Below are 24,878 nucleotides of genomic sequence, written 5' to 3' on the forward strand. Positions count from 1 at the left end.
CATTCTCTCTCAGAGAGAACCAGTTACAAATCCCAATCCCAATCCAAATGTGAAGAAATGCAAGAATACATCGCACCAAGTCAGTCTCTGATGGCAAGCATGTTGGATGTGACAGTCAGACCTGTACTATTTCTGAAGAGATTAACAAGACAGAGCTTGTGAAGAAAGTCAGACCATACCACCACGGCTATCAAGCGCAGAGAAGGAAGTTGGAAAAAAGTAAGAACAAAAGGATTCCAGTTGAGGACTGAGGAAAAGCGTCATGACAGAAAAGACAGGCAAAAGAGAATTATTAATACCTGAGTTCAGTTTCCACCTAGAATATTGACTTGTCATACCAAAGACTCATAAGTTCTGGTTTTCTTCAGACCTTTAGCATCTCTTAACAGGTGGAAATTAGGATGCCATAGCCTTACTCCAAAGCCAATAGCAATCCCCAAGACTGGACAAGAAGAACCATACCGTGGTGTCACATCAATCCAAACCATGCATCACATCAGTCCACAGCACCGGTAAGCAGCCAGAATACATTTAATGCTGAGAAGAATGTTTTCACAGGAACATACCCGAACCTAACTGCATTTTTTGAGACAACCACTGCACAATAAACAACAGGCACCCTAGGATGAATTTAAACATCATACCATAGCAGACTAAAAAATAACTCACAGGTACCAACTGTACAGGTATCCAGTGGGATACACGTCATATGGAGATGTTCCACTTTGTTTCACTGGTTTCAGTTCTACAGGATCTTACTAACGCTACTCAAAACTGTTAACAAAGCTCTGGAAGTCAACTTGCACCTCTACTACTAAAATATCATCACGTGTATTGTTTTCCTCTATTTGCTAAAGCAGTCTTCAAATCAAGAACAGTGGATTACCCCCTCCAGAAGAGATGCTTTAGTCGAATATGATCTGGCCTTTACAGCAAAGCTACTAAATGAAACTGAATGGCCTGTTACTGAAGTCAAAGCAGCGAATCTGAAAGTCTGGTGTGATGAACAAACAGGATTGGGCATAACATGTGAAGCAGTTTTATGTAAAATGAAAAGAAGCGACAGAATTGTCATTTTCAATTTATTTGAAAGCATACCCACCTGCAATGATTTCTCGTAGCTTGGGATCTAAGTTTACAGTACATGGCAAAAAGGTTCTTACATCCCGTGCAACAAGAACAGGTGTTCGTGAAGATAAAAATACTTCAAAGTTCCGTATATCACCATCAATTTCAAGTAGAGGTTCAACATCTTTAGTTGTAGGAATATTCTTTGAAATTCTGAGGGGAAAAATTAGATAAATCGTAAACCATATTTATTAGAGTATGACTTCCATTTGCATAGTGATATTCTAGGGTGAAATACTAGTACACTTGCATCCATTTTCCCTGTTCTCTGGAAAATTAAGAGAACCCATAAAGGGCTGCACTGTCTGTAGAAAGAACAATTTAACATTTTCCAATATGCAAAAATTCTCAAACTGCTAAGTAATCTGATCTAATTGTATGCTTCACAGAAATCTCAAAGAAGCCATACAGAAGACTAAAATCAGAGCAGCAATCCACAGATCAGTAACATCAAGTCCAAAGTAAGGGGAACGTACCATTTGTCAACATCAAACATCCATTCAAATTCTGATACCCCAAATGAGAAATTTCGTGCTTAAAAATCTAATTTTTAAACTAACATTTCTTGTAACAAGAACACTCAGTTGTCTCAGACATCGATCAAAACCCAACTGTGCATGATTTCATGGTAGGAAGTGGAAAAACTGCCTGATTTCAAGCAATCCACCCTCTAAGGCAAGAAGCCACAAACAAAACAATGAGAGATGATCAATATAAGGGACTGTTGATGCATTACACAGAATAGAACAGAATCATTCAGGTTGGAAAACACCCTCGCAATCACCAAGTCCAACCATCAGCCCCACTCTACAAAGTTCTCCCCTATACCATATCCCCCAACACCACATCTAAACAACTCTTAAACACATTCAGGGATGGTGACTCCACCACCTCCCCAGGCAGCCTATTCCAGTGTCTAACCACTCTTCCTGTGAAGGATTTTTTCCTAAATGTCCAGCCTAAACCTACCCTGCTGCAGCTTGAAACCATTCCCTCTTGTTCTATCACTAATTACCTGTGAGAAGAGACCAGCACCAACCTCTCTACAATGGCCTTTCAAGTAGTTGTAGATGTGGTCTACAAGTGATGAGGTCTCCCCTCAGCCTCCTCTTCCTCAAACTAAACAGTCCCAGCTCCTTCAATTGCTCCTCATAAGATTTATTCTCCAGGCCCTTCACCGCACTCGCTCCAGCACCTCGATATCTCTCTTGTATTGAGGTGCCCCAAACTGGACACAATGCTCAAGATGTGGCCTCACCAGTGTTGAGTACAGGGGGACAATCACCTTCCTCCTTCTGCTGGTCACACTATTTCTAATAGAAGCGAGGATGCCATTGGCTTTCTTGGCCGCTAGGGCACACTGCTGGCTCATGTTCAGCCGCTTGTCAATTAGAACATGCAGGCCCTTTTCTGCCAGGCAGCTCTCCAGCCACACTTCCCCAAGCCTGGAGCGATGCATGGGGTTGTTGTGGCCCAAGGGCAGGACCCGGCACTTGGCCTTGTTGAAGCTCATACCATTAGCATTGGCCCATCGATCCAATCTATCCAAGCCTCTCTGTAGAGCCTCCCTATCTTCATGCAGATGAACACTCCCACTTAGCTTCGTGTCATCTGCAAACTTACTGATGATACACTCAATGTCCTTATCAAGATCATCAATAAAGACATTAAACAGAAATGGTCCCAACACTGAGCCCTGAGGGACACCACTTGCGACCGTCCGCCAGCTGGATTTAACTTCATTGACCATCACTCTCTGGGACCATCCATCCAGCCAGTGCTTGATCCAGCAGATTGTATGCTCATCCAGGCCACGAGCAGCCATTTTTTCCATGAGAATTCTATGGAGGACAGTGTCAAATGCTTTTCAAAAGTCTAGGTAGACAATATCCACAGCCTTTCCCTCGTCCAATAATCGGGTCATCTTGTCATAAAAGGAGATCAGGTTTGTCAGGCAGGACCTGCCTTTCATGATGACTATTGTCAAGCAATGGTGGGGGTTTTTTACAAGCACTAGTATACAGGAGAGTTTTAGGAAGAAACAAGCAGAAGGATTAAATGTTAGCCTTGTGGAAGGTTATGAAAAGCTCCTACCAAATGCAAGTAATGGAGGCTGACATGATGGGTCAGATGGATCTATCTTATTTGACATCTCATCTCATAGTATCATGACTGATATGTCATCTGATATCAAATGAGAAATGATAACCTAAATTAAAGATTACTAAAATGAAAAAATGTTTCTCACACCCAGTATAATAAAAGTGGAAACAGTGAAAAAATGCACGGAGAATGGTTGACATGGTTATAGTAATGACTACAAAGTGAGTGTGACAGCACTCTACATGGATACCGTGAAGTAACCACACTGTATTTAAAGTAAAAACAGAAAAAAATTGTAAGAAAACAAAAATAAAAATCTTTATATAAATACAAAATGAATGATACACCTCACTAGTTAATAGCTTTTCCCAAAGACATATTATGATCGCAGTTCCATGAAAACAGATGACTTAGCATACACACGTTGACTGCTCTGTGAGCTGCTGTAACTTGCTAAAAAAAAGTTAGCGTAGCACAAAGAAAGCCTAAGTTTTCTCTGATTACTGGACAATTAAAGCAGCTAAGGCAATTGCCAGTATTGTCATGGGGGAATGGGACACTGATGCATGGATGGAAAGGGAGAAAGGAGCCCTCATGTACACTCAGTAACCTATCAAAGTGCAACAAGAATCTTTACATTAAATAAATACACACTTGTGTGTCCGTGAAGAGAAAATAACATAACACTTTAAAAAAAAAAATCTGGTTGCAATTGAATTGCATTTTTCATTCGGCTAATGAACTAAATCTATCATTAGCTGAACGATCGTACCTTATTCCACAATTTGTTAGCTTTTTAAAAGCAATGACCTTCTTTTTATCTTTAGATCCTCCATAAAAAGTAGAATTTTATGTACCATGGGATTATTCCAGAGACAACAGTAGCAGATTTACACAGAATATTTAGCATTTAATGTTATGGGAAATAAAGTAATTGAGGATCAATGCTAGATGCTTGAAGCAAGTGCAACTCTCTTACATTAAAGATTTATTTTAGGTGTGTATTAATCTTTCAATCTGATCTTTTAGGACAGTCTTGCCCTATTCTAAAAGTAGAATTAACAAATTCCTATAAATTTTACCAGAAAACATCCGAATGGACCACGTACCTAACAGACGGAGGATATTACCAAACCATGCTGCCATAAGCAGTATCTACGAATAACTTTATTCACAATGAGATATTACTTCTACAGCATAGGAAAATGTAACAAATATATAGCATAAAAGCAAGTGTAGCCTATTCTAACAAAGGTTCTGATCCTGTAAGACATTATGAGCAGTCATCCGGATGGCAGTGGGATTATGCATTTTAGGCATGTTCAGTGCATGTAAGGCTTCATTCACAGGCTCCAGCCTTAAGAGAAGAAAAGGTGGTGCTTCTGTCAGAAGAAAAACTCGAGACCCAGAAGTAGGTCACAGTTTCAAAGAATGGAAACAGTTCATTCTCCAACAGTGTTTAAAGCAATCTAATAGGAGCTGAAAACGGTCCTCACCTCAAGGAGTGAATGGTCAAAGCAAAAAAAAATAACATTGGCACTATCAAAGTAAAACTTGTATACTCAACAGAATCTGAGAAGCATGTATTTTACACGAATACTGAGCTACTACCTTAGTTTATTCTCTTTTGTCTTATATAAAACCATGTCTAAACTGACTGCAAATGTGTATGTTCTTATTCAAACATCAGAAATGTAAAAAAACCCAAACCTACTAAGCACACTTTAGTTATGTGTATTTACTGTGAGTATACTAGACAAGAGTTCAACATTAGCAAAATGAAAATTAAGTCACTTTTTAGGTCAGGGATTGAAGAGTTAAAGAGTGGCCTACTTCAACACTTAATTCTACAAAATAAAAGGAGAAGCCAAAAGAGAATGTGACATAGATTTAAATAAAACACACAGCTGATGAATCACATGAAACAAATTAGCCGAATTTTAATGCCAGCTCTACTTAAGTCTGAATGTGAACAGTGTTCTGAATACGATGAACAAAGCTACTGTTCAGAAGCCAATAGCCCACTGCTGGTGCGCAGATTGAAGTCTCTATTCTAACCTCCTGAGCTCAATGTCTTAAACTACGCCTTTGAAAGAAATATTTATGTAAATTATAATCTTTTGGCAAAGAGCCACAAGAATCGCATGTGCCTGTACTTCTCAGATAAAAATTAAAAGGTTAGCATGTAAAGCACTTTTTCTAAAATATAAGCACACAGACATAAAAATAGAGCACTGTGAACACCCTATTCTCATTTTGGGGCTAGATTTTCCTGAGGCAGAAGAATTATTCTTTAAATCAGAAACATCAAAACCCGTCAGTGTTACAGAGTGTCTGTTTCCACAAAAAACTACTTGAATTTAAAAGGAATGAGCCCAAAATAGAACATTACATTGACAGACGAGAACCTTAAAAATTCATTCCACTATTCCTCATGTGTCCTTTCCATGCACAGCTGAACTTAAAAACTGTTTTCAGTGTGGATTAAGTTATATTCCAACAACGACAGATTATTTCTCGTTATTTCCTCAAATAAAAATAATTTACTAGAAGTACACATAGGTACGTTGCCTTATCTTCCATTCAAGAGACTATGAATTTGCTCCAAATTTTTTTTCCAGTTTATGTTCACCCTGCACTTCCACGACTGACTTGGAAAATAACCACTTGGGAAAATAACCCATCCAACAGTGGGTCCAGCACTAATGCCACCGGCATAGCTTGGATGCATAGCTAGGCTGTTGGGCTATACATGATACAACCCACCTATTCACCATCTACTGCAGGAGATGGTCGCTACCAAAGGATGTGGTCCTTCACCACCCAACCAAGTGGTGGTAAAATGGCAGCAGCATCAACTACACAGCATCCACCCTGAAGGCTGTGCTGTGCCCACATTCCCTGTTTGGTTGGTTGTCAGGTCTTGGAGTACACCAGTAGGCTCTATCACCTCTTCCCCCAGCCCCTGGTGAGGGGTTTCGCTGCCTGTGCTGAAGGTCAGCTCTGATACGGCGCGGCTGGGTAACCTGGGATCAGACTGCTGTCATAAGAGCTGTGAGAAGCCTAACTGGAGGCCTCTCTTGCTTGATTCAAGAACTGCCTTCAAGCCCAGGCCTCTGCCCTTGGTCCTTGCCTGAGCTACATCTATATACTTTACTGGTCATGACCTTGACTCACTGATTTGACTTCCTGGCTTGACCTAAAACATGCCTCACTGGGCTGTTTGCTGTCCCTGGTTACTGTCACTGAACCTGCTCTGATCTCCCTGTTCGGCTGCTGTGCGACTGCACCCTTTGCTCATGAGGACAATGTTCTGCCTGTCTTGCTGTCCTCCTCAGCTCCCAGCTTGCCCTCTCTCATGGAGCAACCTGCCCTGCTGCTCCTGGACAGGTGTAAGCTTGACTTCTCTGCAAGTCCTCATACCCAGAAAGGCTGTTCTCCCTGCTCTTTCCAAACCTCACTCCCTGAAGGTGAAAACAAAGAGATTCTACAAGTTACTCTTTGCACATCTAAGTAGGTTTTTTCCCCTATGTTTTACAGGAGCAACTAACTACATGAACAAGAGTCATTTAACTTTTGCACTCCATAAAAAGCAACAGACCTAATTAATCGTTATTAAATAATAGATAGAGCAACAGAAGGCACGAGCATGAAGGCATGTCATGTTTTATCTATCACGTGCCTTTTAAATTTTTCTCTCAATACAGTTTAAGACAAACATGTTGCTTAAAATAACGAGATAACTTCTCATTAAAAATGACACAAAAATTTTTTTCTAGAGGTTTGATGCTGAGAAACACAAAACTAGAATATCTGGGCCACTTTGGAATGCAAAATGAAATTTTGATGCTTAACAGTGTGCTAATTAGACATCTGATCTCTAATACCTAATAATCAAACACTAATAGTGTAATGCTTCGCTCCGTATTTATCCTGTTCTTCTAATGTGTGGTCAGTATAGTGACAGTGTATCTTTATGCCTGTGGGTGCATTTTTTTCTGGACTAAAAGCTCTCACACAAAACGCTGCAGAAAATTTGCAGTACTACCATTGAGAGTAGTGCTGAAAATACTGTTTCAAACTGAAATTTGCAACAAGTTATTTGGGCATCAAAACCCACAATTTCCTCATATACACACCTGCATAAAGGCAGGAATAAAAAGTCATCACACTCAATACTAAAACAGAAGGGAATCAATGTTTTATCTTAATAAAGACCAAGAAAAGGAAAGCTATAGTTTGATACATCTATCTAGAAAAAAAAAATTATAAACCCCTCAGTGCATATTAAGCAGTACAGAGACTTCACTGAACAGATGCAATAGCTATTTAAAAACTCCTATTACTGTAGGTATTCAGGAAAGCTTGCTTTGCAAAACTGACTCTATCCAATTGAAACAGATAAAGCACCTCTTCTAAGTGTTTCTGCTTTTGATCATTTCAGAAAGCAAAAACATTCTGATCCTTAAAAGATTGATATTTATTAAACTAATCTCCCACACCCAGTATCATGCGTTGTCACTGAGTCATATTTAAAAGGTCTATTTTTATCACATCTTTCCAGAATATTCCCTACACCAGCATTCTTTATAATTAAAAAAAAAGTGTTAATACAGTTACAAATGCCTGGATTCATTCACAGCTTTGCAGTGCTATTTGAATTACATAAAGGAAAAGAATTTTTAAAAAACCAATATATTACACAAATGGAAAAGCGGTGAAACAGAGCAGCACAGAAGAATCTAAGAATGCTCAAAGCTGCTCTGTAAACAAAAAGTAATTATGTCTCACCAACTGACAGGTCCAACAAGATCACTCACACAAGTGAAATACAATACTACTGTATAAATCTGGGTTTGGTATTTTCATTACTGAACGTCAGTTACAAAGCTGCTTTATGGCTTTATGCAGGGATTCTTTCATTCAGTACCTCCACTTCAGAAATTCAGCAAATATTTGCAGGTCCCTCTAGCATTAGAAATGGCCATGGTTCATCCTAGTCTCCAGCGCAAGATTCTTTTCTGGGCCTACGTTATGGCATACAGTTAAACTTCAGAACCAGGCAAAAGGACACTCCCAAAAGTCCACGGCAAACGCTTCACTCACAAAAGCACAAGTTCAACTTCTCAGAGTAAGGCAAAGACTAATCCATCAGTATGCTGCAAATGCTATCCAGAAACGGAAGGCAAAAGGGTACAATTGCTGTACTACATTAATAACCAAAATTCAAGTCAACTAGACTTGAAGACATATCACTTCCTTTACAGAGCATTTGGATTACTTGACATGTTCCTTATCTTGCCCTTCTGAAGCAGTTTCTTATGACAGAGTTGATCTAACGAGGCAAATTTATTGTATGGGCATGTGAGCAAATTGTTACAAGGAATACTAGAGCATCAGCTTCCAAAGAACTTGATATTCCGTGCTACTGCTCAATGGTAGGCCTTTACAGCTATTGAAACACCAGTCTTTTCTGAACATGAAGCATCTCCTCTTTTTTCCTGAGAGATTACATCACATTTATTGTGGGGCAAGAGCCAGAATATGGGCCACTAGCAGCATGCAGCCAAGAGATGCATTTTCAGCTTATCATCTTATTTCACAATGTTTTCCCATGCTCTCAGGTTTTGAATAAATATTGTACTTTTGGCAAAAAAGTTCAGCAGACACAAAAAGCCATAATCTCTAATTTTGTTTCTCAACTTTATCAATTCCCCCAAAAGTACACAAGTTTCATGAACTGACTTACACAGGTAAAAAATAAAAACGTAGATGTCATTACTGCACATTAAACTAGACTTTAAGCATTTAAAATTATCTAGAAAGTATTTTAGAAATATGACTTATTACTCTGTATCACAAAGGTAACTAAAAAAACCTAAAAATACTCCTCTGTCTTGTTTCCATTAGCTTGTGCTCCAATCCTTTTTCTCTCCCTATTACCTTCTCATCTGAACTTCCTTCTTACTTGTCATTGTCCTCTGGTACTCTCTGCTCCTCCTTTACACCTTGTCTCATGTAGGGCTATTTAGCAGACAGTTTGGGCAACAACCACCTACTACGCAACTTGTACAGCGCCTTTTAACCCTGAGACCCCACTACTAGCACAGTAAGAAACTTAACAACTTTGTGCCTCACGTTTTAAGTAGGAGGCAATAAAAGGAAACTGAAAAACAAAAAGCAGGTTAAGTATTTAGAAGTACTGAATCACTGTGAGGTCTACAAGAATATTAAGTTGTCTACTTAAAGGAAGTGATTTATTTAAACCCAACCTGAGCAAAAGATGATTGCAGAGAATATTATAAGCAGAGTGATGAATGTGGCACCTTCCCTAGCTTTTTCATTTTTAATTTCTATAATCACTAAAAAGCTACACTTCTTAAATTAATACATCAATAGATTTTATACAACTCACAAATCCCTCACAAGTTAATTTCACCCTTTTTATTAAAAGGTATTTAAACAGTGTCAAAACTGGAATTAACGTAATAACCTTCTATAAAAGTTACATTTCAAATGATCTTGCTCAATTTTAACACTGGTAGAGATTTGCTGAAAACATGTAACATACTTTTTTAAAAGAATAATTTAATAGATACTTGTCTAAAGCACTGTAATGAAAAAGTAGACAGATAATGCTTATCTTCAGTTTTTATTTTACTTCTTTTCTTCTTACTTATGTATATTAACAAAAAACCCTCAAATGATTTAGACAAAAGCTTTTAGCTCAACACATAATTGCAACAAAATTACAATAATTGTACCAATTAAAATAATCCTGAATGAACAGTTTGTCATCTTAATGTTCCAATGGTTTATAGAAGGATCTACTTAATTAGCTGAAATTGCTTTCCAATGTTAGTATCAAATGTCATTTGTTAAAAGTTGAACGATTTCGAAAATAATTTAACAAAGCAATTTTACAAAACACCAAGAACCAACATTTTCTTTTCAGCTGAATAAAGCAAGCAGATGTGTCATCAAATTGCTATAAAAATAAATGAGCCTTTATATGGGGAAGAATAAATTTTACTACTAGTGCTACAGAATACTATTTTTTTATGAAATCAATTTCTTTAATAAAATAATTTCATATAATTTATATCTTGGTGGTATTTTTAGTATGCTGTAAATACACTTTCTTAAATTGAAGTAGTAAACAAGTAGAAATATTCAACTGTATGTGAAACAGAAAAATGTTTTAACCTGCCTAAGTGATCTCCTAATTTGATTCACATGGGCATATCACACAAAAGATCTGAACTTATCAGTAAAACACAGCACCGATGAAACCACGCTATAGAACTCCAAACCTACAGTAATCAACCGCTGTTCCACTTACAACTAAATTGGTTTTTACCAGTTTAAGACAAAGAAAAAAGGAAAAAAGAAAAACCGAGGATGAGTTGTCTTATAACTGGAAATTAAGTATTTCTCTGGTTACCATTACTAGAGATAACTATTTCTGTGGTTGCTTCCAAAAAGGGGTAACTTCAGTAAAAAGACTGGAAAAAAGCAAAATCACACACAAGTGCTGAAACTGGAACGACACCAGCTAGAACTGAAGAAATGAAGAAACACCAGCACTTTCCACTATTGATAAATCAGACAGAGCAGATGTTTTCCACAAATTATTCCTTAGAATGGTGTTAAGAGTTGCAAAAGCATTAAAAAAGTAATAAATGGAACTATGGCTGGCTTAAATCCTTTAGTCCTCCACACAAAAAAGAATCCTGAATAAAAGAATGCTACTATGTTATTCTAAATTTGGTGTGTTCTGCCTTGGCACATCATTTTGCCATCCAATTTGACATCCATCATAGGTAGGCATGCATACATACGTGCACAAATACTTTATTCCAGGGGTTAAATTAAACTCAAGTGATGGATGAATTATATGTTGCCAAGTTTTAAATAATGGTTATTTACAATTCTGAGAAAAACACAACCATTTTCTCATCCTGGAAGATAATCTTTTTTTCAAAATCAAAGATGTAAGATTCTTGATTTCCACAGCTTCCTTCAGCTTCCCAAAAAGCATGTTTTCAAGGAGATTAAGTAAAGGTGGAGATCCTAATCTGAACAGATGGCTCACGAGTTTCTTCTATCCTGAGCCAAGCTCCCACGTATTTTGTATTTTGAATGAATACCTAAGTATTCTGTATTTATACCTAATATATATAACCTAAGCAGTCTAGTATTTTGAATTAATACCTAAGAACAGCCATGTCACGGAAATTCAGGGACCAGCAATTCATATCCTTACACAGAATTGATAAGCCCTGTCTTAATACCCGAGTTTGAGCAAATCTTGGGCAAAGAATGCCAGGTAGGACTGTCCCTCATGACATCAAGCACAACAAGTAGAGTAACATCAAAATCAGCGAGTAGGAAGGACTGGAATAGAAGGTTGCATGAATACCTGAATTCTGTATCATTAAGCAAAATGTAAATTCAGTTCTGGGGACAAGCACTCTCCTCTCCCCAGTGAGTATCTTTGAGCACTGAGACAATGAGTCATTGTCTTAGGACAATCTGTGCCCAGGACAAGGGGTAACTGGCACAAATTTGAGCATCAGAAGTTCCACCTAAACATGAGGAGGAACTTCTTTACTTTGAGGGTGGCAGAGCACTGGCACAGGCTGCCCAGAGAGGTGGTGGAGTCTCCGTCTCTGGAGACATTCAAAACCTGCCTGGACACGTTCCTGTGCAACCTGCTCTAGGTGACCCTGCTCTGGCAGGGGGTTGGATTAGATGATCTCCAGAGGTTCCTTCCAACCCCTATCGCTCTGTGATTCTGTGATCTCCCTATGCACACCAGCCTCACATTTCTCACAGTTTCACCATGTAATGGCTAAAATTCTATTCAGAAAGCTACAGAAACTAGATCCCACCCCATGAGAGGACAATACTTACCACAGATCTACTAAATTCTTGGGTGAATGTTCTACCCTAACAGTATCCAGACATGACCACAAGGAAATTCTCATGGATGATTATCGACTTCATACTGACTTTTTTTCCCCAAGGGGATCTCCATAACAGGCCGGTCATTTAATTGTACTGATAGCCTGCAGTGTGTTCCCTGCCATTTTCTTTACAAAGGCCAACTGGAACTGTACTACAGTGCCTGTGCCTGCCTGGACAACTCATGTTCACCAGGACCAGAAGGTTCCTGCAAATAGTCATACAGCCTGCTCCAGCAGTTGGTATAACTAATTTAAACACATCTATCTCTGAATTTAAAGTAGCCTTTGCTGCTGTGTTTTGTGCTGAACCTAATCTTTTCCTCCTGCTGCAAACATACTCAAACCACATTTATTGGTCCAGGTTTTTTTAAGGGCTTCAGCTACTGACTCTCGAGGATCCTGAATAGGCTCTAGATGCAAGGTAAGCACCACGAGACTCAACTGAGGCCTCACATTAGGAATTCTGGGCATTCACAGTAGTAGAAGTGTAGATATTGCAGGAACTTCAGGGGCAAAAATTCAGACCATTCATAGTTTTTCAAGTGTTTGGAAATTTAGTCAGTCATTTCCTGAATTGCATTCTTGAACTCAAGGGGCATATACATATGCCTGAAGTTTTACTTTCAACTGTATAAACCTTAACACATGGGACAGACTTTATCAACAAAGACAGTCCAACTACTAATAGTTTTAAGAAGTGTCAGTCTGGTAAATCTGACGTATCTAGAAGAGAACTGATTAGCTCTGCCACAGATGAGGCAACTCTCCCTAACACCTTCAGATTTCAGAATGACAGGGTTACAAAATTACTTAACTGACTTCCAGGAACATCTTCCAGTAGACAAATCATAGAATCAGGCTATGGTTTCTGCCGTGGTAAGGAGGATATAAACAGACAAAATGTGTTCATAGAATCATTTAGATTGGAAAAGACCTTTAAGATTACTGAGCCCAACCATTAACCTAGCACTGCCAAGGCCACCACTAAACCATGTCCCTAAGCACCACATCTACAGGTCTTTTAAATACCCCCAGGGATGGTGACTCAATCACTTTCCTGGGCAGCCTGTTCCAATGCTTGACAACCCTTTTGGTGAAGAATTTTTTCCTAATATCCAGTCTAAACCTCCGCTGGTGCAACTTGAGGGTTAAACAACTAAACAACCCTAGTTCCCTCAGACGGTCCTTCCTCATAAAACTTGTTCTCTAGAACCTTCTCCAGCTTCGTTGCCCTTCTTTGGGCATGCCAGTATCTCAGTGTCTGTCTTGTAGTGAGGGGCCCAATCTGTTCAGTAGACTATCTCATTTAGTGAGTAAACGTAATGAGAAAAGGGACTGAGAAGACATTCCCTCCCATGTAATCAGCTTTAATAGTATGAGTTTTAATCAACAAGGTGGCAGTATCAAATCGTTGCCATCTACACCCTTAAGCAGTAGAAAATATCAAGAAACTAAGATGACTAAAACTCGGAGCTTCAAACTGAAATGAAAAACTAAGGTCTTTGGGGAAAAGAAATAAATGACTCAAACATCTTAGACTGAGAAGACTACAGAATCCAAAAAAAGAGAGGAGAAAGTATTCAAGCAAAACTGGGCAATCAGACAGTGATATTCACCGCAAAGTTTGAGGTGAGACTAAGACTCTCCTCATCCTCTTTGATATCTTTTCTACTTTGGTACAATCTTTTTGAAGTGTGATGACTAGAATCTCACAGTGTTTAGAATTTAGATACAACACAGTTTGTGTAATACAATACCTTCCTTCCATTGCTTTGCTGGTAACTCCTGAAGACACTGTTTCATTTTCTGACTGTTGCTGAGCACTGAACATATTTTTTCAGAGAAATCAGCAATGGTTTGTGAACTTCTTTCCTCAGTGCAGATTTGCAGACGATTACTATGTTAGCAGGATTATAGATGGAATTATCTTCCCCAGTATGTTATGATACCTATAGCCACAATGACTTTGATCTGTAATTTACTCATAGCTACTTCCACAACCCTCTGTGACACAGTTGTCCTGGTTACATCTCCACATTGCATCTTCTCCTTCTGCCAGACCATGTACAGGTACGTCAAAGAGCACAAGTATTATCTTTGGAAACTACCTTCAGGTTTCTCACAAGACTCTTATTCTTATCTTCCACTTCCTTCATTTTCCTGGTAATAAGGCAATCCCACCTGTTATTACCTTAAATTTTAATGCATTCAAATGTTCTTAGATCAAGATCTTGCTTAAAATTTCTTAAATTTCAAAATTTCCCATTGCCTTCTTTACCTGCTCATTGACTCTGTTGAGAATTCATTTTCTTGAAACACATTTTCTCTCTACAAAAGCCACAGTGACTTTTCCCAGTATGCCATTTATTTAGGTCTGGGCACTGACATTTATTCTGGTGTCATGGATGTTCCATTTAGTCTTCACAAGAGAGCACATTCCCATAGCTGGCTAATTTACAAGTCTGTGAAGCATCAGTTGCAAACATTCAACAGAAACTTGCTTTAATCTGACAACTTAATTCTCTTACGACTTCATTTACTGAAAGCCCATGTATTTTATTCCACTTCAGGGCTTTAGAAACTTGCTTTTTGCAACTTCTGCAAACCATTTTGGCATTACACAAAAGTGACATTAGGAGGACTCTTTACAGCAACGCAGAAGGGAACACAGCACAACATAAATGTAGAGCAATATTAACTGTATGTCACCATTATAAAAAAAATGGCAAAAGTAATTAAAGTAGACCAGAATGGAGAGGTGGGTAATGACAACAGTGGGCTTGACTACAGAAAAACCTGAACATGAAAGGGGAAGGAGAACACAACAGACATGAAATCAGAATTAGGAGCTTAGCCTGGCAAGGAGAGACACTACATGAAAATCCTGATGATGAGAGATGACTTGAAAAGGTAACACATAAACCCAAAGGAGTAAATACTGGTACTGCTTAGTATACCAATTGGAAAGCTAAACCAAAGATCCAGACCAGAAAACAGAGGCTGGAAGTGTGAGAATAGAAGTGAGATGACACAGCAAGTCAGTTTAAGGAAATAAAGAGAGTAGACATTTTTGTTCAGAATCTGGACCAAAAGCCAACAATGCAGATTCAGCATTTTTTTTATTTTCAAAATCTGACACAATTACAAAGCATGGGCTTATATCCCTCTATGAAAGAGCTACCACACAGCAACTCTACCTGTTACTAGGAGACAAGTCTAAGTGACTCCAACCCACAAAGATAGTTCAGAGGTGTGCCCGTGCCACATATTGAAGCCTAATTTTGGTTTGGTTTTGAAGACCTTGGGAAAATGTTGCCAATACAACATTCAGTAGGTTTTCCCATCTCTGCATAGTACGATACAGTAAAGATACACTACTCCGGACAAAACTAGTTTCATACTCATCAATGTAGTCTTCCATATCCATCATAGTATCTATGGAAAAGCACTCATAAATTTACTTTCCCTAACAATCCTTCACAATAAGAATATATTAGTTAGGGTGGTTTTTTTTTTTAAATAACAAATTGAAGCACAGAGATACAGGTATATTTATTTAGTAACAAAATTGAGATATCCATTTTTTTTCAGAGTACTCCACCAACTGAAGGCAGAGCTCCCACTAGATTCAGATACAGATCTGAACACTGAGCACTTACTAGTATCAGCCTACAGAATCATAAGCTGTGTACCACCTCCCAGGAGAGGCACAAATCATAGAATCATAGGGTTGGAAGGGACCTCTGGAGATCATCTAGTCCAACCCCCCTGCCACAGCAGGGTCACCTACAGCAGGTTGCACAGGAACACGTCCAGGCGGGTTTTGAATGTCTCCAGAGACGGAGACTCCACCACCTCTCTGGGCAGCCTGTTCCAGTGCTCTGCCACCCTCAGGGTAAAGAAGTTCCTCCTCATGTTTAGGTGGAACTTCCTATGCTCAAGTTTGTGCCCATTACCTCTTGTCCTGTCCCTGGGCACCACTGAAAAGAGCCTGGCCCCATCCTCCTGACACCCACCCTTTAAGTATTTATAAGTGTTGATAAGGTCCCCCCTCAGCCGTCTTTTTTCCAGACTGAAGAGACCCAAATCCCTCATCCTTTCTTCATAAGAGAGGTGTTCCAGTCCCCTAATCATCTTCGTAGCCCTTTGCTGCACCCTCTCTAGCAGTTCCCTGTCCTTCTTGAGCTGGGGAGCCCAGAACTGGACACAGTACTCCAGGTGCAGCCTCACCAAGGCAGAGTAGAGGGGGAGGATGACCTCCCTCCACCTGCTGGCCACACTCTTCTTGATGCACCCCAGGATGCCCTTGGCCTTTTTGGCCACGAGGGCACACTGCTGGCTCATGGACTCCCAGGTCTCTTTCAGCTGAGCTGCTCTCCAGCAGGTCAGCCCCCAACTTGTACTGGTGCATGGGGTTATTCCTCCCCGCGTGCAGCACCCTACACTTGCCCTTACTGAATTTCATAAGGTTCCTCTCTGCCCAAATCTCCAACCTGTCCAGGTCTCTCTGTATGGCAGCACAGCCTTCCGGTGTGTCAGCCACCCCCCCCCCAGCTTGGTGTCATCAGCAAACTTGCTGAGGGTGCACTCTGTCACCTCATCCCGGTCATTGATGAATATATTGAAGAGGACTGGACCCAGTGCTGACCCCTGGGGAACACCACTCGTCACTGACCTCCAACTAGACTCTGTGCCCCTAAATACTGTCCAAGTGAAAGGAACAACAGAGGTGACTAGTCCAGCACCACACAAACCCTGACGGACAGTTCTAGAGCACCTTTCACTTCTCTTAGTTAAGTTCACCTATTGCATTCTTTTCAACTACAACTGATAGCGCTGAGATGTGACAGCAAATGGTCCTCCCCTTTACCACAAAGCCGGTTTATACAGTTTGCAAAATTAAATTCTGGACATTACAAGACAAGAATCTTATGGGGGAAAAATAGCATATGATCATATAAATCATATATCATACTGCATACATAGGAATTAATTGCAGGCTATTTTTATTCTTTCATTTCTTAATGCTTGACTACTTGATTCTTTTCATTTTACTGTACTTTTTATATGTTGTGAAAGTATTGCTTATTCTTTGAAATGCTGAAAAACAAAGCACCTAGTGAAAAAGATCACTAATGTTAAACATGGATACAGAATATGCCAAGACAAACAAGCAAACAGCAGCTGTCAGAGCTATGCTGGACAGACGGCCATTCTGCTAGTGCCACCTGCCGGCACAGCACCACCATAGACACAGGTACCAAGTCTCGCACTGAATCACACTCCCACAGCACCGGCTGTATCCAGAGTAAAGAGCTGGTTATAATCTGTCTCCCAAGATACAGCAGTAAAACAATACAGGTTTAATTATCACTCGTCATACCCTCAGTGCACACACAAAATACCTACCGTATCTTCAGCTGAAGGTACCTGTAACAGATCAAGCCGCTGTCTTCACCCTCTGCCCCACACAATCAGGAGCTAAGAGGAAGGCAATGGAGAGATCTCCCTTGCAGGGGAATCCTGGTGATTCGCAAGCTTCTTAACACACAATATTTTAAAAGTTGAAAACTTAACTACAATATCAAAGCATTCTCCTTACATGGAGAATGTGACTGAATGCAGAACTACACTTAACACAGGACCTACAAGACCCCTTTCATCCAAGGGAGATGTCCAAGCAGATCCCTCTCCCCACACACTTAGAGTTCAGAAATGCAGCAAAACCAAAGAAGAATTGGCACTGTCACAACAAAAAGTAATTTGACACAAAATACTCAATACTGTGAAAATTATATTCTTGCTCCTGTTCTAAAGCACCAAAATATTTTTTAAAAATATCCTTGCAGAATAAAAGGCAGGGAAGAAGTAACACAAACTCAGTACAGGAGCAGAAGTTATAAAAGTATCAAAGTCTGGTATCTATTCATGAGACCCCAAATGGGAAAGCTGCTTTATAAACTAGAAAACCTTAGGAAACTGAGACTAAAGTTATAAAAGAGGAACTAAAGTAAATATTCTACTTTGAACTGATACAGAAACAGATATTCAAGCCAAGTGACTTCAAATAGTTGTAGATAAAAAGAATTACAATGACACAGAAAGGATTATTTTGGATAAAAAAGAATTTTTAGAATATTAGATAATACCAGAGAAGAGTTTGCAGACCTTTTCATATTTAGCATACAGTAAAAATGATCAACCAAATCACCAGACAGATGAGATCTCAGCTTTGTCACTGTATCAGCAGAGTTATATATTTAGTTCCTTACAGAGGTTCAAACAGTAGTGGCTGACACAGACATCAATTCTCTTCCTGAGCATGCGGCAATGTTATTATTATGACCTTTTTTTTTTTTTATGGCTAAGTAGTCAAAGAAACTCAGTCTTGTAGCTTTATCATTTTCATATCAAATACTCCTGTTGGTATTTTTTGCTAAAGAGAGAATTCTGAATGTTGGCCCTCTTTTCCTTGTTTTCCTGGTATTGCAGAAAACAAACAGCTTTACTTAAAAGATGATCATCATCTTCCCTTTTCCAATATATGGTACAGAGTTCTTCACTATTTCTTCACATTACACAAGTTTTATACACTATAAATTTATTTATACGTATTTAACTGTCAATTATGAATTGGCACTCTACCGAAGTGGCTTTATAACTTCCAAACACAACCTGGATAGCAAGAGGCAAAACAGCATAGCAGGAGTCATGAATCTCCTCCACACCTGAACTAATAAACCCTGACACACTCCAGTTGGCACTGAGTATCAACAGTTCAAGTGTCTGTAGTAACAACAAATAATCCAGAACCCAAATAAATCATTCACATCCAATTGTGACTGTCCTTTCCTTCTCCTTACGTTGGTTTACTACAGATTGAACGTTAGTTTATACTGGAATTACTACTACCCATTCCTAAGAACAATTCAGGTGTCTAATACCTCCTTTGAATTATCACAAAACATAAACATTGTTATGTCTTGAAGATAGCTTTGGACTTTGATCACTCCAAAGCGATTTATTACCGTCAATGTTAGTAATCAAAAGACTGTAATGAATTTGTTGGATAAACGCTGAAAATAAAATATTATGAAACATGCCATACAGCAAACCTAAACAAAGATAAGTTAGAAATACTACAGCAAGAGTACTGGAAAGCAGGACAGGAGAGAGAATCCCTGATCATTCTGAATTATTGTACTTACCTGATCACATAAACATTTGTGACACTAGCCATGTGAACCCACAATGGAGAGGTGGGTTCCCATTCCTTAATCTATGATTTCATAGGTATCTCACACTCACAGAGGAAATGCAAAATCCAGAAACTGGATCCATTCTCTAGAGGGAAGTGTTTTCTAATCACACACTTATTTACCTCTGAAGTTTGATATTTCAGCAACAACCCCCAACTTGAAGCAACTCCAGGCTACTACTTGCCCTCTTGTCTATCTTCAGTCCTCAGCCTCGTCACACACAGTCCACCCTTGTCCCCCTACCTTCTGGGTTCTTTGCGTTCAGATTTTAACCCCACTTTGACTTTCCTTTTCTAATACAACCCATTCCAATTGTCTTTCCCAATCATTCCTAACTCCATTTTCAACATTTCAACCATTTCCAGCCCATCCCAGACCCTCATCCAGTTCATCTTCTCCCATTCCTTGGCTCTTAGTGCAGGGTACCTTCCCAAAATTTTCTGTCCAAGTTCATTCTCCGCTCCATTCTTTCCCTGGACCCTGCAAAGTCTCTAGATTTTCTGGCAACTTGTTCAATCAATCCCAGTCTTCCCTCTTTACCTCAGCTGTTCTTTTCACTTGATCTCAGTTATTTCTTACAGAAGTCAAATGCTTCTTTTCTCTCACTGCCTTTGATTCTCAGATTCTGCTTCTTTCCTATAGGCCCAACTCCAGTCACATTCTTGCTCTACCATTACTCCCGCTGTCATCAGGCCACTTGTCACAATCCACAAGTCCTTTCTTACATGCAGACAGGTTCTGGAAAGACATGTTCACTGGCAAGACAGGGACCATTTGCTCCAAGTTGCAAAACCCAGACAGCTCTGTCCGACAGCAACTTGTATCAGCAATGGAGAAAGTCATGCTTCCTTTTCATATTCCTTAACTGCAGCACAAGGCACTGCCGTAGCCTCAAGCACACTTGCCAAGCACCAAACCTTCAGAGATCTTTTCCAGTAAAGGCAGTTTTTGCAGAGCTTAGTTCAGATTTCTAACTAGGGGGAAAAAACCCAACCTTCTAGCTTGACAGGTAGAGATGAAAATTACATCAGAGACAGAAGCACAGCCAGCTATCTGTGAAAGAATTCCAGTATAATTCTCTTTGTTTTTAATACAAAGCACGCATTCATACACGGTGCATTAAATAGCAATGAAAGTCATTTAAAAGTTTCTGAAAGTTAACAGAAGGAGTAAGGTTGTGGGAGTTTTCGATTCCAACTTGGTAGCTGTTTGAAAGCCATATTATTCTTATCATCATTAATAATGATCACTATCTTAATCATTGAAAATACATACCATTACCAGAACAACACCTACCTCTCATAGATGGTTTTTAAAGTCAGCTGATCCGGAACACCTTCAGTTTCTTCAAGATGCAGTATGAGCCACGATGTTCTATACGGCCACTGCTCTGTGAGATTGATCCAACTAGCCAGTCTATCCCAATTGAATGTGATCTGATTAGCTCTCAATAAACGACCTAATATAACAGGGAAGGAGGGAAAAAAAATACAGACGATTTTTTCCCCCCTTTGGAATGGTACTTTTTTTTTCCTCTCTATATTTTTAGCTCAGTAAGTTCAAAATCATATCAAGTTGCATCTAAAAATATCATTTGACAACCTAATAAAACTTCTTGCAAACACTGGTCAGAATGTGAGACTCTCCAAAACTGTCAACTTCAGCTCAAGGTTAAACACTAATTACTATGATCCTGTTACAGGTGAAATCTTAAGTTACTTTAACAAAACTCAATAGAGAACTTCACACAGCATTCATTTCTCACTCTAAACACAAAAATCATGCTGATACTGTGGAAGACCATCTGTGCACTGGCATACGAAATATGGCCAAAAGAAGTTAGATGGCACAGAACTGCCACCTTCAATAGCCAATAAAGTAAAATTCAAAGCTATAAACAAAAGAGTGTTTTAACTTAATAAGGCGGGGTATGAATTACAAATAAAGTTATTTCAAAAAAACAGAAAAAGTTAATGCCACAGTTTATGCATTTCAAGTTTTAGCAAGTTTTCTAGAACTGCATTATTAATATTGGTGGTGACGTATAACAGCCTGAAGGCTCTGCTCATGAAATCACCATATATAACCCCAGATTATAGTACACTAAAAGTGTTCCTGAAAGGGTTTGTTTGTTTGCTTTTACAACTAACAGTTTGTGATTTTTTTATACTTTCACATCTGCACTATAATTTGCCATTTCATTTGTAGCATGAAACCAGACATTTCATGCTACAAATGGTAACGACAATGCTAAGAGTTGGCACGTTATTTAAAAGATTAGCTGAGAATTTTAAGTCTGTTGTCACATACAAATGATCAACTGTGTTCTCAGTATCATACTTCCTACTGAGACAACTACTTCAGCACTGCACCAGATCTGAACCAGTCCCACCTAACTTGTGGCATGCTGGAAATAAGTAATCACAAATGCAATGTTAAGTTGGGCAGTGGATGCAGCATTGATACTGCTGCTGTAGGTTTCTGCAACCAAATGCATCAGCAGGAAACAATTCAGTTTTGGCCTGTATTATTACTATCTACATCTATCGGTAAAGCAAACACCTTAAGTGTGACCTGAGATGGTTGCAGCAGGTTTCCTAGCTCCAGCTACGTGCTGCGCAGCAGAGACAGGCTGATTTCTGAACTGCGCCCAGTGTAGGCAATGGCTACAATCACCCAACGCAGAACTTAATGCCAAGTCTGTTTAACCAATCCTTGATATGCCCGCAGGCGACTGTGATATTTCTGTGTCTGTGAAAGTTTCCTTCCTAAAATTCTCTCTCAAATGATCCAGCTCTCATTAGAAAATTAAGAAGATTTTTTACTTGAGCATTAAATGTTATCGTAGAAAGACATAGGTCATATTTCTAGAAATGGCAAAGATCATTTAACATAATCTTTTATTGCTTGTATTACTGGTAGCATCGTACTGTAGTCTTCCTAGCAATCAAATGTTATTAGGCAAAATCAGAAGTTTTAGAGATTCTATTTTCATTAACATAATCCAGAGCTTGTGACAATTTGATTTGTGTTGAAATAACTAAAAAACAAGAGGAGAACCCTTTTCCTTCAAAACACCGTAATATTCACTCTGTTCTCCACTTGTACAATGTAGTACTGTACTACCCGTCATTTAATGAGATCCTTTATCATGAAACCAGGAACTCAGATTAGAAGAGCTAAAGTGGCATAAAAACAAGTACTCCATTTTATTCAGGGGAAGAGTTCTGCAGCACCCAAGCTGTAAAGAATAGGATCAATGTCATCTTGCAACACCCTCCTTAAAGTGTAATGTACAAAGCCATAAGTGGGATCAATTTGTAAGGGAAGAGCTCAAAGGTGCATCACTTCTTCTTAAAGACACCACTGATACCTAGTGTGTCAATGGAAAAAACTACAATTGCATGCAAGATTAGATAGAGAAAAAACAAAACAAAATCAGAAATATCTGTATAGTAAACGTAACGTTTTTTCAACTGTTTCAAATTTTAAAAGCACTATTTGTCCTTTCCTCAACTCAGCTGTAGGTAGAACTGTTTACTGTCTCTTCAATCATTATGCTACTCATTATTTTATGAGCCGATAACCTTGCTTACCAGTGGCAAGAATTTCTCCTGAATTAACCTTCCTGTTTGTAACCCATCTTGTAGAACGAACCTAACTTAATATACTAAATATGCATGCTAAATAGTACTAAAATATTTTTAAGTATTAAAGACAATACATTTGGCATATCTGTGAATCCTTTACATTTTCCAGTTAGTCCAAGAAATTGTAAATATTATTTGTTTCACAGAATCACAGAATGGTTGAGGTTGGAAGGGACTTTTGGAGGTCACCTGGTCCAACCCCCCCTGCTTAAGCCAGGCCATCTACAGTCAGTTGCCCGGGCCTGTGTCTAGATGGCTTCTGAATATCTCCAAGGATGGAGACTCCCTAACCTCCCTGGGCAACCTGTGCCAATGCTTAGTCACCCTCACAGTAAAAAAGTGTTTCACTAGCACCTGGTGAATGGCAGTTTCCTACAAGGGTCCACACCCTAATCATAAACATTCAGAATACAAAGCCTGGAGTAGAGAAAACATGAAATTTGATCCTTTTGAAAAAGCTGGTATTGGCTTTCACATCAATACAAAAAATAGTTAAGGATACTGAAATTAAGCTCAAGCTTTTGACAGGGCATTTTTTTCTGGTTAAAGATCAAGCCAATTCTGAGTAAAGGTCCAAGTTCCCAGAAGCCTCATACTGCACAATAGCAAATCTTATATAAAAGCTTCAGAACCTGGGGAAAAATAATATTCTCTTTTGTTGTTCCAGCCCCTGGTGATTTGTGGTTTATTGCTTGTTTTCTATTCGCACTTGATGAATTTTACTTTTCAGATATTTAATTGTTTTCTGAATCCACGTAATCCTCCCGCATCCACATAATACTGTTGCAGAGTTATGTACTTCACTATATACAGTGTGAAAAGTAACTCAATTTGTTTGTTCTGAACCAGTTAGCTGTAAGGCTACTCAGTGCCTTTTAGTGTAATAGAAAAGACAGTAAATAAACATTCCCCATTCACTTACTGCATGAAACATGACTTTTATTAGACTTCCATAACAGCTTTTCCAGTTGTTTCCAATTTTTAAACCTCAAAGATACCAATGTCTTGATCGTGCTTTGTTGAAGGAAAACAGGTCACAAAATGCTTTCATCAGCAGCCCCAGACAACCATTTAGGGAAAAAGGACTTCAAATATACCTTGCAAGAGTGAAAAGGATACATACCTGGTTTTGCCTCGCAGTTTACCTTTTAAGGTACCAGCACTACGAGCTTTGTTCACATTAGAGTATTAGAAACTGAAAAATGTATTTTATTATCCCACTTCAAAATTTAAAAAATGTAAGACTTCCCAAAAATATAGACTAGAATAATTTACCTCTCAACTGAAGTCAATGAAACAACAAATATTTTTTAAGTCTACATAGAATAGTCTACTATCTTTGCTTGAAGAGTTTGCTTCAGAAGGATTTTCAAAATCAACACGCAGACTGACTTGTTAAATTTAGTTTTCAAACCAAAAAGTCTGAGTGTAACTACCAGCAACCACAACACAATAGTGTTTACAGTACACAAACATGACACACTTACCTGTCACTGAAACAATATTTAGCAATCTTCTCATGGTCTGAGGACTGATATCACTGAACCAATCCTCTGTAACCAACAGCTTGGTCAAATCAAAAGACATTTGGCGGGTAATGGTACGTTGCATCTGGCGCCTTCGGTAAGTATCCTGATAATGATACAAAGGAAGCAAGGAATACTGATTGGTATCAAAAACTTCTATGTATTTGAAATATTTGTTTTACTTGATTATAAAGTTAGAACCTTTGTGAATATGTCTGAGAAGCCGACATGAAATACCATGAA

At 38.9% G+C, this 24,878-nt stretch overlaps 1 protein-coding gene across 4 annotated transcripts in view; it reads right to left on the minus strand.

The window, feature by feature from the left end:
* Window positions 1–24,878, minus strand: part of KIDINS220 (kinase D interacting substrate 220) — an 84,919-nt gene that overhangs the window by 23,702 nt on the left and 36,339 nt on the right. For all 4 annotated transcript variants that reach the window (XM_063330441.1, XM_063330440.1, XM_063330438.1 and 1 more), the window contains exons 21-23: window positions 24,597–24,741; window positions 20,756–20,918; window positions 1,103–1,281 (exon numbers count right to left, since the gene is read on the minus strand). In XM_063330441.1, the coding sequence (XP_063186511.1) occupies window positions 1,103–1,281; window positions 20,756–20,918; window positions 24,597–24,741 (487 nt within the window). The remainder of the gene's footprint in view (window positions 1–1,102; window positions 1,282–20,755; window positions 20,919–24,596; window positions 24,742–24,878) is intronic.

This window comes from Chroicocephalus ridibundus, chromosome 3 (genome assembly GCF_963924245.1).
Source record: "Chroicocephalus ridibundus chromosome 3, bChrRid1.1, whole genome shotgun sequence".
NCBI classification, from domain to species: Eukaryota; Metazoa; Chordata; class Aves; order Charadriiformes; family Laridae; genus Chroicocephalus; species Chroicocephalus ridibundus.